Source organism: Bubalus kerabau, chromosome 2 (assembly GCF_029407905.1).
Source record: "Bubalus kerabau isolate K-KA32 ecotype Philippines breed swamp buffalo chromosome 2, PCC_UOA_SB_1v2, whole genome shotgun sequence".
NCBI lineage: Eukaryota > Metazoa > Chordata > Mammalia > Artiodactyla > Bovidae > Bubalus > Bubalus kerabau.
The window spans coordinates 36,987,352-37,000,722 of record NC_073625.1 but is presented as its reverse complement, the minus strand read 5'-3'; the positions used below and the strand labels follow the sequence as shown (position 1 = coordinate 37,000,722).

At 39.0% G+C, this 13,371-nt stretch overlaps 1 protein-coding gene across 3 annotated transcripts in view; it reads left to right on the top strand.

The window, feature by feature from the left end:
- Positions 1–13,371, top strand: part of NEIL3 (nei like DNA glycosylase 3) — a 46,511-nt gene that overhangs the window by 22,565 nt on the left and 10,575 nt on the right. The window contains exons 4-6 of one of the 3 annotated variants that reach the window (XM_055567463.1): positions 190–403; positions 6,476–6,550; positions 8,303–8,469. In XM_055567463.1, the coding sequence (XP_055423438.1) occupies positions 190–403; positions 6,476–6,550; positions 8,303–8,469 (456 nt within the window). Of the gene's footprint in view, positions 1–189; positions 404–6,460; positions 6,551–8,302; positions 8,470–13,371 lie in introns of all 3 variants that reach the window. The other 2 variants (XM_055567462.1, XM_055567464.1) reach the window with 2 other exon arrangements.

Genomic DNA, 13,371 nt, shown 5'->3' with positions numbered 1-13,371 from the left:
GGTTTATAATTTTAAAAAGTTATTTAAAAGAGTCTTCAAATAACATAGTTTGATAGGATCTTCATTGTTTGGCTATAGAACTTTTCTATGCTGGTTAATGTAAAGGGTTTATATCAAGCTCATTTAAAATGACACTCTGTGGATTGTAACCAGGCCCATGATTAATGTGTTGTCTATTCCTTTCTTTAGAAACTCAACAGAAAGCCAACAGAGAATAAGAGTGATGGAAGAATTAGATGTGTGTTCACCTAGATTTAGTTTTTCCAGAGCAGAAAGTGAAGTGAAAAAGCAGAAAGGACGGATGCTATGTGACGTGCTAATGGATCAGAAAGTGTTGCCTGGGGTGGGAAACATCATCAAAAATGAAGCTCTCTTTGACAGTGGTCTCCATCCCTCTGTCAAAGTAGGTTTTAAGTATTTTTAAAATAATTTTATATTTTTAAATATTGTGAAGGGCTCAACGAGGAACACTTAAATTTGGCCTGACATGTTTGGAGAGAATGTCAGTAGCACACTCTCCCCAGCAGACTTCAGCGGGTGTTTGCCCATTGTCCGCTTCTCTATGAGGCCAACCCTGGCCACTCTTTTTAAAGTTGGTTGTGCCCATTTCATCCCCTGAGTCTTCTATAACTTGCTTTGCTTTTTTGTTTCTCCATACAACTGATCACTTTCAAATACAGCCTGATGTTTACTTGTTACATATATAGTATGTAAGATCTGTTCTCTGCTAGAATACAGTCTCTTAGAGGAAAGTGTCTGTTTGGTTCAATGACATGTCTGAGTGTCTAGATACAGTGTTTGGCACATGGAAGGCATTAAAGAAATATCTGGTGAATGTATAAAGGAACTAAGGTCACCAATTTCTCTTAGTATCTGGCATTTTAAATTCATACTCTGCACTCACTCAGTATAGCTATTTGTGACATTAGAAAATGCTGTTTTGATAGAATGGTAAGACTGGAAGTCAGGACGCAAAGACTAAGAATAAGTGATTGGTGAGGAAATGGAAGCAAAATTTAGAGTAATTGTTAAGGTAGCTTGCTGCTGCTGCTGCTAAGTTGCTTCAGTCATGTCTGACTCTGTGCGACCCCAGAGACGGCAGCCCACCAGGCTTCCCTGTCCCTGGGATTCTCCAGGCAAGAACACTGGAGTGGGTTGCCATTTCCTTCTCCAATGCATGAAAGTGAAAAGTAAAAGCGAAGTCACTCAGTCATGTCCGACTCCTAACGACCCCATGGACTGCAGCCTACCAGGCTCCTCTGTCCATGGGATTTTCCAGGCAAGAGTACTGGAGTGGGGTGCCATTGCCTTCTCCTTAGATTGGAGCAAAGGGAAAATATTTGACTGCCAGAGGGAGATGTTGGGATAAGAACTGGGTCTTTAGGTGTTTTTTTTTTCCTTGTTCTTCAACTGAAGTGATGTGAACTTATTTATATGTTGGCGAGGGGGTGGAACTGGCAGAGCGGGAGAGGTTAAAAAAAAAAGAAAATGGTGATTAATAGGCCAAGTTTTAAGAAGGTCAGAGAGGTTAGAACTCAAATCCAGGTGGAAGGATACATACATTTTAGTTTCCAGGGAAGAAAGTTACATTAGGGCTTTTATCCAGACCTAAGTAGTGTCTATTAACTAAACCATCTTTTACATATTTCCCAAGATAACTATTTATTTTATGTGATTTCTTCCCAGGTAGGTTTTATGCAATCCAAATAAGTAGGAAATAAGTTTTCAGAGAAACTAGTTAATAATTGTTACAGATTCAGTTTGTTTTTTGACCCTTGGAACAAGCTAGTCAAATTTCTGTAATTCAGAATAACAAAACAGAATTATAACAGGAATGAGTTTATGAGTTTTTTAAAATCACCTCGACCTCTATGGAAAATATTTTTGAAAAAAGAACTGAGTGTTGTTACCCAGAGCATTGTTATTATCTTTGATAAACTGGCAATTTACTTTTTATCACTATATCCAGCCAGCCATTCATCTAGTAGGAGATCATTTGCCCATAGTGCCTGCAGGTTAAAAATTAATGGTAAGCTATTAGCCCCCTAAAAGCATATGTATAATGATTGAAAAAGTATAGTTTAGCATTTTAAGATATGACTGAACATAGTACATAAGATGTGGTAAAAAATAAATGAGTTTGAGAAGTATAATACATATGTTTTAAGCTTTAAATAAATGAAAAAATAGATAATATTTACTTTTAGAAGGATTTTGTTGATTAAACAGTTTTAGATTTTAGGCACTGATAAATCTATTTCCATTGTGTAAAAATGTATTCATTACACACAACAAAAGTGAGTCATCAGGAAGAATTTGTTCTGGAATTGCTGTTGAAACTACATGTGCCAAATGATAACTAATTCTGCAAGGGGAACCCGGAGATTTATACTAGGCTATGCACAAAAAAAATCTTCAGTAAAGTCTGTTTCTGAGTTCTTCCATGTGTTAACAAGTACTTTAGTATTAATGCATGTCTATAAATTCATATCTTTTTAAAACTTGACAGACTTTGGTGGTCATCTACTCCTCTGCCTGTTTTTCCCTCCCCTCTTTCTTTGTGGTCTTTCTTTTTTTTTCTTTTCCTCTTTATCCCCCACAAAACTTTTCAAGGTGGCTGTGATAGGCAATGTTGGGGCTTTGAAGATGTCCATACAAAATAGATATTCAATAAATACTTGAACTTAGGATTAAAGTTTATAAATAAGAATGGTATTTTTTCTTTTTCTTTTAATTTTCACTTTTTCTAAAGTTGAGGTATAGTTAATTTACAATGTTGTGTTAGTCTCACGTGTACAGCAAAGTGATTCAGTTATGTTGTTATTCAGTTGCCGACTCTTTGCAACCCCGTGGACTGCAGCAACCAGATCTCCCTGTCCCTCACCACCTCCTGGAGTTTGCCCAAGTTCATATCCATTGCATCGGTGATGCCGTTCAGCCATCTCATCCTCTGACACCCTCTTCTCCTTCTCCCCTCGATCTTTCCCAGCATCAGGGATTTTTCCAATGAGTCATCAGTTCACATCAGATGACCAAAATACTGAAGCTTTAGCTTCAGCATTAGTCCTTCCAGTGAATATTCAGGGTTGATTTCCTTTAGTATTGACTGGTGTGATTTCCTTGCTGTCCAAGGGACTTTCAGGAGTCTTCTTCAACACTACAGTTCAAAGGCATCAATTCTTTGGCATTCTGCTTTCTTTATGGTTCAGATTTCACAACAGTATATGACCACTGGGAAGACCGTAGCCTTGACTATACGGACCTTTGTTGGGCAGAGTAACCCTGTCTAGGTTAATCATCACTTTCCTGCCAAGAAGCAGTCATCTTCTGATTTCATGGCTGCAGTCACTGTCTGCAATGATTTTGGAGCCCAAGAAGAGGAAATTTGTCACTACTTCCACCTTTTCCCTATTTGCCATGCAGTAATGCGGCTTAATGCCCTGATCTTAGTTTTTTTTTTAGTATTTAGTCTTAAGCCGGCTCTTTCACTCTCTTCCTTCACCTTCATCAAGAGGCTTTTTAGTTCCTCTTTGCTTTCTACCATTAGAGTGGTGTCATCTGCACATGTGACGTTGTTGATGTTTCTCCTTCTTAACTTGATTCCAGCTTGTAACTCATCCAGCCTGGCATGTCTCCTGATGTGCTCAGCATACAGATTAAACAAGCAGGTGAGAGCAGACAGCCCTGTTGTAGTCCTTTCTCAATCTTGAACCAATCAGTTGTTCCATACAGGTTCTAACCATTCCTTCTTGACCTGCGTACAGGTTTCTCAGGAGGCAGGTAAGATGGTCCGCTATTACCATCTCTTTAAGAGCTTTCCATCAGAGAAGGCAATGGCAACCCACTCCAGTACTCTTGCCTGGAAAATCCCATGGATGGAGGAGCCTGGTAGGCTGCAGTCCATGGTGTCTCTAAGAGTCAGGCACGACTGAGCAACTTCACTTTCACTTTTCACTTTCATGCACTGGAGAAAGAAATGGCAACCCACTCCATTTATTCTTGCCTGGAGAATCCCAGGGACAGAGGAGCCTAGTGGGCTGCCACCTATGGGGTTGCACAGAGTCGGACACGACTGAAGCGACTTAACAGAAGCAGCAGCAGCAAGAGCTTCCCATGGTTTGTCATGATCCACACAGTCAAAGGCTTTAGAGTAGTCAGTGATACAGATGTTTTTCTGAAATTCCCTTGCTTTCTCTATAATCCAGCATATGCTGGCAATTTGGTCTCTAGTTCCTCTTCCTTTTCTAAACGCAGCTTGGACATCTGGAAGCTTTTGGTTCACATAATGCTGAAGCCCAGCATGCAAGATTTTAAGCATGACCTTACTATCATGGGAGATGAGTGCAGTTGTCCGATGGCTGGCACATTCTTTGTTACTACCCTTCTTAGGAATTGGAATGAGGATTGACCTTTTCCAGTCCTGTGGCCACTACTGAGTCTTCCAGATTTGCTGACATAATGAATGCAAAACCTTGACGGCATCCTCCTTTAGGGATTTGAATAGTTCTGCTAGAATTTCATTGCATTTAATAGCTTTATTGCACCAGTGCTTCTTAAGGCCCACTTGACTTCGCACTCTAGAACATCTGACTTAGGGTGACTAACCACATCATCACAGTAATTTGGTTCATTAAGATCTTTTTTATACAGTTCTTCCATGTATTCTTTCCATCTCTTCTTGATCTCTTCAGCATCTACTAGGTCTTTACCATTTTTTTCCTTTATTATACCCATCTTTGGGTAGAATGTTCTCTCGAAGTTTCCAGTTTTCCTGAAGAGATCTTTAGTCTTTCCTCTTTTGTTGTTTTCTTCTATTATTTAGCACTGTTCCTTGAAGAAGGCCTTCTTGTCTCTTCTAGCTATTCTTTGAAACTCTGCATTTAATTGGTTGTATCTGTCCCTCTCTCCCTTGCTTTTCATGTCTCTTCGTTCTTCTGCTATTTGTAGTCTCCTTAGATAACCACTTTGCCTTCTTGCTTTTCTTTTTCTTTGGGATGGTTTTGTTTGCTGTCTCCTGTACAATATTACAGAACTGTGTCCATAATTCTTCTAGATCTAGTCCCTTAAATCTATTTGTTAACTCTACTGTGAATGCCTATGGGATTTGATTTAAGCCATACCTGAATGACCTAGCGTTTTTCCTGGTTTTCTTTAGTTTAAGCCTGAATTTTGCTATGAGAAGCTGATGATCTGAGCCACAGTCAACTCCAGGTCATGTTTTTGCTGATTGTATACAGTTTCTCCATCTTCGACTGCAAAGAATGTAATAAATCTGATTTCGGTATTGATCATTTGGTGATGTCCATGTGTGATATTGTCTCTTGTGTTGTTAAAAAAAGGATATTTGCTATAACTAGTGCATTCTCTTGGCGGAATTCAGTTAGCCTTTGCCCTGTTTCATTTTGTTTTCCAAGGCCAAATTTGCCTGTTACTCTAGGTATATCTTGACTTCCTACTTTTGGATTCCAATCCCTGATGATGAATGAAACATCTTTCTTAGGTTTTACTTCTAGGAGGTCTTCTATGTCTTCATAGCAATGATCAGCTTCGGCTTCTTTGGCATCTGTGGTTGGGGCATAGACCTGGATTACTGTGATGTTGAATGGTTTGCCTTGGAAATGAACCAAAATCATTCTGTCATTTTTGAGGTTGCACCTAAGTACTGTATTTCAGACTCTTTTGTTGATTATGATGGTTACTCCATTTCTTCTATGGGATTCTTGCCCAGAGTAATAGATATAATGGTCATCTTAATTAAATTCGCCCATTCCTGTCCTTTTTAGTTTGCTGATTCCTAGGATGTCGATGTTTATTCTTACCATCTCCTGCTTGACCAAGTCCAGTTATACACACATATATGTACATATTCTTTTTCAACATCTTTTCCACTATATATTGTTACAGGATACTGAATATAATTCTGTGTGCTCTGCAGTAGGACCTTATTGTCTATTGTACATATAGCAGTGTGTATCTGCTAATCCTAAACTCCTAATTTATCTCCCCCACCCCACCACTGGCAGCTTCCTTTGTGCCTGCAGTGCAAAAGACCCTAGTTGGATCCCTGGGTCAGGAAGATCCCCTGGAGAAAGTAATGGCAACCCACTCCAGTATCCTGCTTGGGAAATCCCACAGACAGAGGAGCCTGGCGGGATCCAGTCCATGGGATCACAGAGAGTCAGACACAACTGAGTGACTAACACTTTCACTTGCACCCCTGGTGCTATACCCCTTTGGTTTGTTTTCTATGTCTCTGAGTTCATTTCTGTTTTGTAAATAAGTTCTAGAATGGTGTTTATTTATCTGTGCTTGAAATGGTCAATGCTGTTAAGAACAACAAATAGATATATGAGTTTTAGAAGAGATGCATATATTTCAAATCTATTTATAGTACTCTTAGAACTGGCAAGTGGTACTACTGTCTACAGTAATGAACAGATTATGAAACTGTCCTGAGTAGTTTTTCTGTTTTAAGGTTTGTCAGTTAACAGATGAACAGATCCATCACCTTGTGAAAATGATACGTGATTTCAGCATCCTTTTTTACAGGGTAAGAGCAAACATTTTTCAACTATGCAAAATGTTGCTTATTTCCCTTTAATTACACCAAAAATGTTAAGGCTCTATGTAGCCATCTAAGGGTAAGAGCGTAGAAGCACAGTGGGAAGAAGTGACATATTGTGGGCATAATTAACATCTTAAAATTTTAGGTCAAAGGTTAGTCCCAACTAACTATAATTACATTAAATTATGTTTATACTAAGTTGGGGGACAGGTATGTTGGCATGTTACTTAGACTCATGTTCTAATTTTGGGCATATAAAAGTAAAAGATAAGTAGTCTAGAGAGAGAGTCAATACTTAGGGATAAATATAGACTTTGGTTCAATCACATTTTACCACTTACCATTTGTGTGGTTAATATTATTTAGGTTACTTAATTTAGGTTTAGTTTATCTATAAAATAGGATAATATTGTCTTAACACAGAGGCTGTTTTGAGAATAAGTCCTAACTAAACTGTAAATTTTGAAAGTTGTGTATATAGGCATGGGCTTCCCTGGTAGCTCACCCATCAAGAATTTGCCTGACAATGCAGAAGACATGGGTTCAATCCCTGGGTCAGGAAGATCCTCTGGAGAAGGAAATGGCAACCCTTTGCAATGGCAATCCCAATGCCTGGGAAATCCCATGAACAGAGGAACCTGGCAGGCTACAGTCCATGGGGTTGCAAAGAGTCAGACATGACTGAGCAACTAAACAGAAACATATTTTATCTTTAAACAAATTATCATAAATATGTCCTTTTTTCTCTACATTCCATTTTCTATGTTGAAAATGTTTATTTTTTGCTATTGTTACAAAGTCAGGTATTGTAGGATTCTTTATTAGTTGGCCTAAAGTGTTAATGAGTCTTTAGCTTTATATACCTGTCCTAAGTATCTGTGGCTGTTTTAATATTATATATGCCCACTTGTGCTTTTAGGGAAAGATGATTCCGAATAACTACCCTTTTTCTGCCCAGATTAAGATGTGTATTTCAATACTTGGGCTTAAATTATTATGGGTTGTTTTTTTAATTTTCAGCTTGTACTATTATTTGCTGTATTTCTGAGCTTTTAAATTTTCACACTGCTGATATAAATCCCAAACATTGTCTTTAGAGGAGCTTTATGTGTATGTGAGTAGAATAAAACTGTGACAGAGAATAATCAATGTCTTTTGAAATAGAACTTATGCCAAATGGAACATGTTTGCTGCTAGAATGGCATTTGAATTTTTCTTCTTTTTCAGTGAACCTATAAGATTAAAAACAACTGTCCCTTTTCAGGTCAGCAAAGAAGATGATCTTATTAAGCTTTACCCTGTAGAAATAAATTTTTTGGCTATTGAAACAAAGTGAGCAGCTTCAGTGTTCCAAAAATAATCAGATTTAAAGCTAATCTAGTCTTTTTCTTATAACCACATAATTATGTTTAATTATAAAAACCTTAAAAGCATGAAAGACATTTTAAATTATAGTACTTTTGTACCCTATTTAGATAAGAGGGTAAAAAGCCATGCAAAGAGCAATTTTAAATACTAATAAGTTATAAAATAATGGCTTAATTACTTCACACAAATCTTATTTGACAAATGTTGCTGAATCTTGCCAATATCTTTTTCTCAGATGAAAGAAAGATTATGAGGACATATGTATAAACATATGTAAATTTTTAACAAACCATTTTTAGAAATGACTTTCAAGAATATATCAGCACTGTTTTTTATATAACATAATGTTTTTTTATTTGTTTTTTTTAGTGCTGCAAAGTGGGATCTGCTCTCTCTAAACACTATAAGGTTTACAAGCGTCCTAATTGTGGTCAGTGTTGCTGCAAAATAACTGTGTGTCGCTTAGGGGAGAATAACAGAATGACATATTTCTGTCCTCACTGTCAGAAGGAAAATCCTCAGCATGTTGACATACGGTGAGAAATCTAATTTAAAGTGTACTGTTTGCCCCACTTCTCTTAACAAAAGGGCTATTAATAAGAGAACATAGCTGAAGAGCTATCAGGTTATTAAGAACAGAACATAACTCACAAGTATTTGAAGGCTTGAAAGAAAATAGTAAATAATATCATCCAAAAACCAGAATGAGCTGGAGATGATTTATGAGCCTCTTCCGATTCTGCAGAAAAGCTGTAAGTTTGATGTTAATATCCAGGCTTTGGCTTTTGTCTCATTTATAAAATGATTACTGGGAAGTGTAGTTTTGTCAATAATTGGAAAAATGCAACTACTTTCCAAAGTTCTTAATTAATAGTAGAAAACATTAGCAAACTCTGTTTACAGAATTGCTGTCTTCCTGGTGAAGCAACCAACTACTTATTAAACATAGATGCAGTGATTCAGCCAGTGGCTGAGTCAGTCTGTTCCCCTTCTGCATTCCAGAGCAGGGAACTCACCACTGGGTGGGTTCAAGGACCCACTGGCTCCACTGCGAGAATTGAGCTAAAACTGTGTTGATCTCCTACCTGCACAAGCCCCTGCTCTGACCCATGGAGCACAGTGGTACTTCAGGCTTCCTGAAGTAGGTGTCAGTTCAGAATTAGGGTCCTGTAGTCTGCAAAACATTTGCTGAGTTCTCCTTCCCCAATGTACACTTACCCTGGTAAGACACCTTAGGTCTCTTTGGGGAAGGCTGGGTGAAATATTAACCATATAAAGGAGCTGCAGGATTTGTGATTTTAAGTCAGAATAATCAGTGCAGACATGAAGCACATTAAGTGCTTACAAGAGTGCAGGGACATTAGCTGTTTATAGGTACACAAAAGCTTGGGAAAATCTCGTAGAAAAAGTGTAATTTGATGTTTCTTTTAGAGATATAATTTTGGCTAAGTAAATGAGCAAGCAGACATTATTTAATTGGAAAAGCATTGCCACAAACCTCAAATCATTGATGGTAACACAGACCAAGCCACGTGAAGACTGTAAGCTGTTAAATAGGAAAAGCTAGTTTTACAGTTAGGGTGGGGTTAACTGGTCGGAACCAGTAGTACTAGGAATGGTTCATGTCTCACCTAAATCAGTAGATTAAAGACTTTTTTATTGATTATAGCAATGTTAGGATAGAAAATGAAGAAACACACATGAAGCTTGTGTAGTATAATGGGCAAGAGATGGTTACTAGGCCTGAGGTCCAGACACTGGAAATGGAGGAAAAAATAGTCACCTAAAGCCAGCAAGAATAATGACAGATTTGATATGTGGGGTAATGCAAAAAGTTCCAAGCCCCCAAACAGAAATTTTCACTTTACAGGACTGGGAAAGATGGGTGGAATGGAAGAGATAAATCAAGTTTTGGATATGTGGACCAGATCCATATATGGTAGATGATGAAGGTTTGATGGTTACACCTGTGTTGTTGGTGGAAGTATTAACACAGGATTGATTCCCTGGAAAAGTATAGAGAAAAGAAGCAAGGTCTGAGCTTTGGAGGTATCCCTAACTACACAGTAGGAGGGAAAGGGGCAGAGAGGGAACAGGATGCAGTGGTTGGAGACAGGAGGGTAAGCAGGGAAATACACGTCTGTAAGGAGGCCTGGGAGGGCGGAGGCACCGTTTTGTCTGGGGAGCTCAGGGCCCTGGGACGGGAGTGATGTGGTCCAGATCCCCATTACGTCTCCATCAGTATGTCTCCAGCTGTCTTTTGTTTTTTCTTCCTTATTCCTATGTTTCATTTTCTTCATCACCTTTTGTTGACAATTACTTTTCTCTAAACCATGCTATATCCCCTTTTTTTCAGCTTCCTCACCCCATTTTACTATCAGAGATCTGAAATATGGTTAGATAATGTTTTATTACACAAATATAGGGGTTTCTTATTTTTAATATTACATTTATTCGATCAAAAATGTATAAGAGTTTCTGGCAGAAGACATTCAATATGTATTCGTCTACTGAATAAGTGATTAATATTCCGTATGTATTTGTTTTCTATGAACTGATAGCTTTTGAAATTTTTAAAAATTCACATTTTTCCAGATTGTCAAATAAGCAAAGGTCTTTTGAAACTAGGATTCAAAGCCTCAAGGGTTCCCTGAAAGTCTTGGAAGTCACCTGTGAGCTGTAGAGTCATGGTACACTGGACATGTCCTGGGCTCTCAAGTCCCTTCCTCCTAACCTGGTTCTGTTTTATATATTGGCACCCAGCTGAAGACTTATTGCAGAATAAGTGTGTACATAATAAAGCATTTGAAAACAAGTAATATTTGCCCCACTCTTAGAGATTTCTACAAGTAAGTATATTCTAGTCATTGTCTGGATGAGCATTTGAGCACTTTTTATATTGACTAAACTTTTTTTGTTTTAAAGTCATTTCAAATTCAAATGAAATATTAAAAGTCCCCATCATAATGATCTAAATTCTTGTGTTCCTTCAGTCACTAAAAATTTACTTCAGTCCTTCCTGAAGTCCTACCCAGATTTTCTAGTCTATTGGTCACACCGTACTTTGCATACCTGTACGCATGTATTTTTGGCTCTTCTTTACATACTAACTAGCAAAACCTGTGTGTGTGAGTATTGTTTCCATGAAGGGAAACTGAATTATTCTTTGACTTTACTGGAGTCTTTATAATTTCTTTCTCACTTTTTCATTTTTTCTGCTGTTGACTTTATTAGGGTCTGCAATACATCAGGTGCTGGGATAGCACAGAGAAAATAGAATAGTAACTCTGTGACTAATACGTTCCCACATGGTGCTGCTGCTCAGTCCTTTCTCTGAGGACCACCAGCCCTTAGGTCTCCCTCAGCTGCCCCTCTACCAGGCTGTTCCTGGATAACTGGTGAATGGTTCATGTTTGCATGGACTTGGGGCCCCAGTCATGACATCCCCTAAGCAAGGAATGGAGCGGCATCTCTTGAATTGGACGTTTGAGACAGTCCACCTGCTCCCGGACATCACCAGGGCATGTGGTCCCTGGGCACTGAGCAGGTGCATGGTGGTGCTGGCAGCACGTGGGCCTTGCCCAGAAAGAACCCCAGGCCTGACTCCACAGACAGTGCCCTCCACCTCGTGCCACTGGAATGACTGCCTCCATCCTCCACGCTGCCCTCCCCGCTCCACAGAGGACCACACAGCAAGCCACGGAAGCTTCCTGAGTGTCTGGCAGATTTGCCTCTGCAACAGGGCCTGCAGGATGTGTTGACAGACTGGGTATGAGGGAAAGTGTTACAGACAGCTCCCAGGTTTCTTGCCTCATCAGCTGAGTGCATGGTGATGCCATTTACCAAGATGTGACAAACCAGCAGGATTGCAGATTGGGGGCAGGGGTCTGGACTTTTATCTGTATAAGTTTCCTGTGGCTGCTGTAACAGCTTACCAGCAACCAGATAGCTTAAAGCAGCAGCAGTTTATTCTCTCATGGTTCTGAGTGCCAGCAGTTCAGCATTATTCTCGCTGGGCCAGAGTCACAGTGTGGGCAGGCTGTGCACCCCTAGCCTAGCGGCTCTAGTGGGGAATCCATTCCTTGCCTTTTCCAGCTTCTAGTAATTCTAATTTCCTTCACTTGTGACTACATGATCCCAGTCTCTGTCTTTCCCTTCAGTTCAGTTCAGTCCAGTCACTCAGTCGTGTCCAACTCTTTGCGACACCATGAATTGCAGCACGCCAGGCCTCCCTGTGCATCACCAACTCCTAGAGTTCACCCAAACTCATGTCCATTGAGTCTGTGTTGCCATCTAGCCATCTCATCCTCTGTTGTCCCCTTCTCCTCCTGCCCCCAATCCCTCCCAGCATCACAGTCTTTTCCAATGAGTCAACTCTTCACATGAGGTGGCCAAAGTACTGGAGTTTCAGCTTTAGTGTCATTCCTTCCAAAGAACACCCAGGACTGATCTCCTTTAGAATGGACTGGCTGGATCTCCTTGTAGTCCAAGGGACTCTCAAGAGTCTTCTCCAACACCACAGTTCAAAAGCATCAATTCTTCGGCGCTCAGTTTTCTTCACAGTCCAACTCTCACATCCATACATGACCACTGGAAAAACCATAGCCTTGACTAGACGGTTCTGCATGTATCAAATCTCCCTCTGCCTCACTGTCTCTTAAGGATACTTGTGTTTGGATTAAGAGATCACTCTGATAACTTTTGGAGGTCATTATTCAGCCTACTGCAGACATGTTAAGGTTGAAATTCTGGTGAACTGTCCAACTGGAGACTGAAAATAATTTATTACTAGATTATTAAGACATGGAGCAGTTAGGAGAAAATGCTTCCAAAGCTTCTGTATGTAACAATAAATATCCTCTTATGGTAAATTTATAGGATAGATAATGAAAATGGTGAAAAGTTGGAGCACATTAAAAATCTGAAGGTTATTTAAATTTTTTGTGCTTTACTTAATTATGAATAAATGCATGATGCTGCTGCCTCTCATAGTCAGTAGAGGGCAGGGATTAGGTCGAGTAAATTCTTTAGAAGGTCTGATATTGCATAGGAATAAGAAATATTTTTTAAAATTTATTAAACTATAGTTGATTTAGAAGGATAAGAAATATTGAATAGCATTAAAAGTCAAGGTAAGTAAAGATAAAAGGACCATAATGAGATGTGTCTCACTTTCAGATTTTCTTATGCTATTTATGATTTTACCAGACAAGTCTGAATTTAAAACCTGTAATAATTATATGTAGGGAGCAATATATTACAGAAGACAAGGCTGGCTACCTTTGAAAGTCAAAGAAGTCATGTTGTGAAATGTAAGGTACAAAGCCTTTACTGGAAGAGTTTTTGTTCAATATTAATGTTTGGACACATGAAAGGAATCCATGACACTACCTTGGTTGCTAAGCCATGTGATGTGCTCTGTAGACCCAGAAACGTGC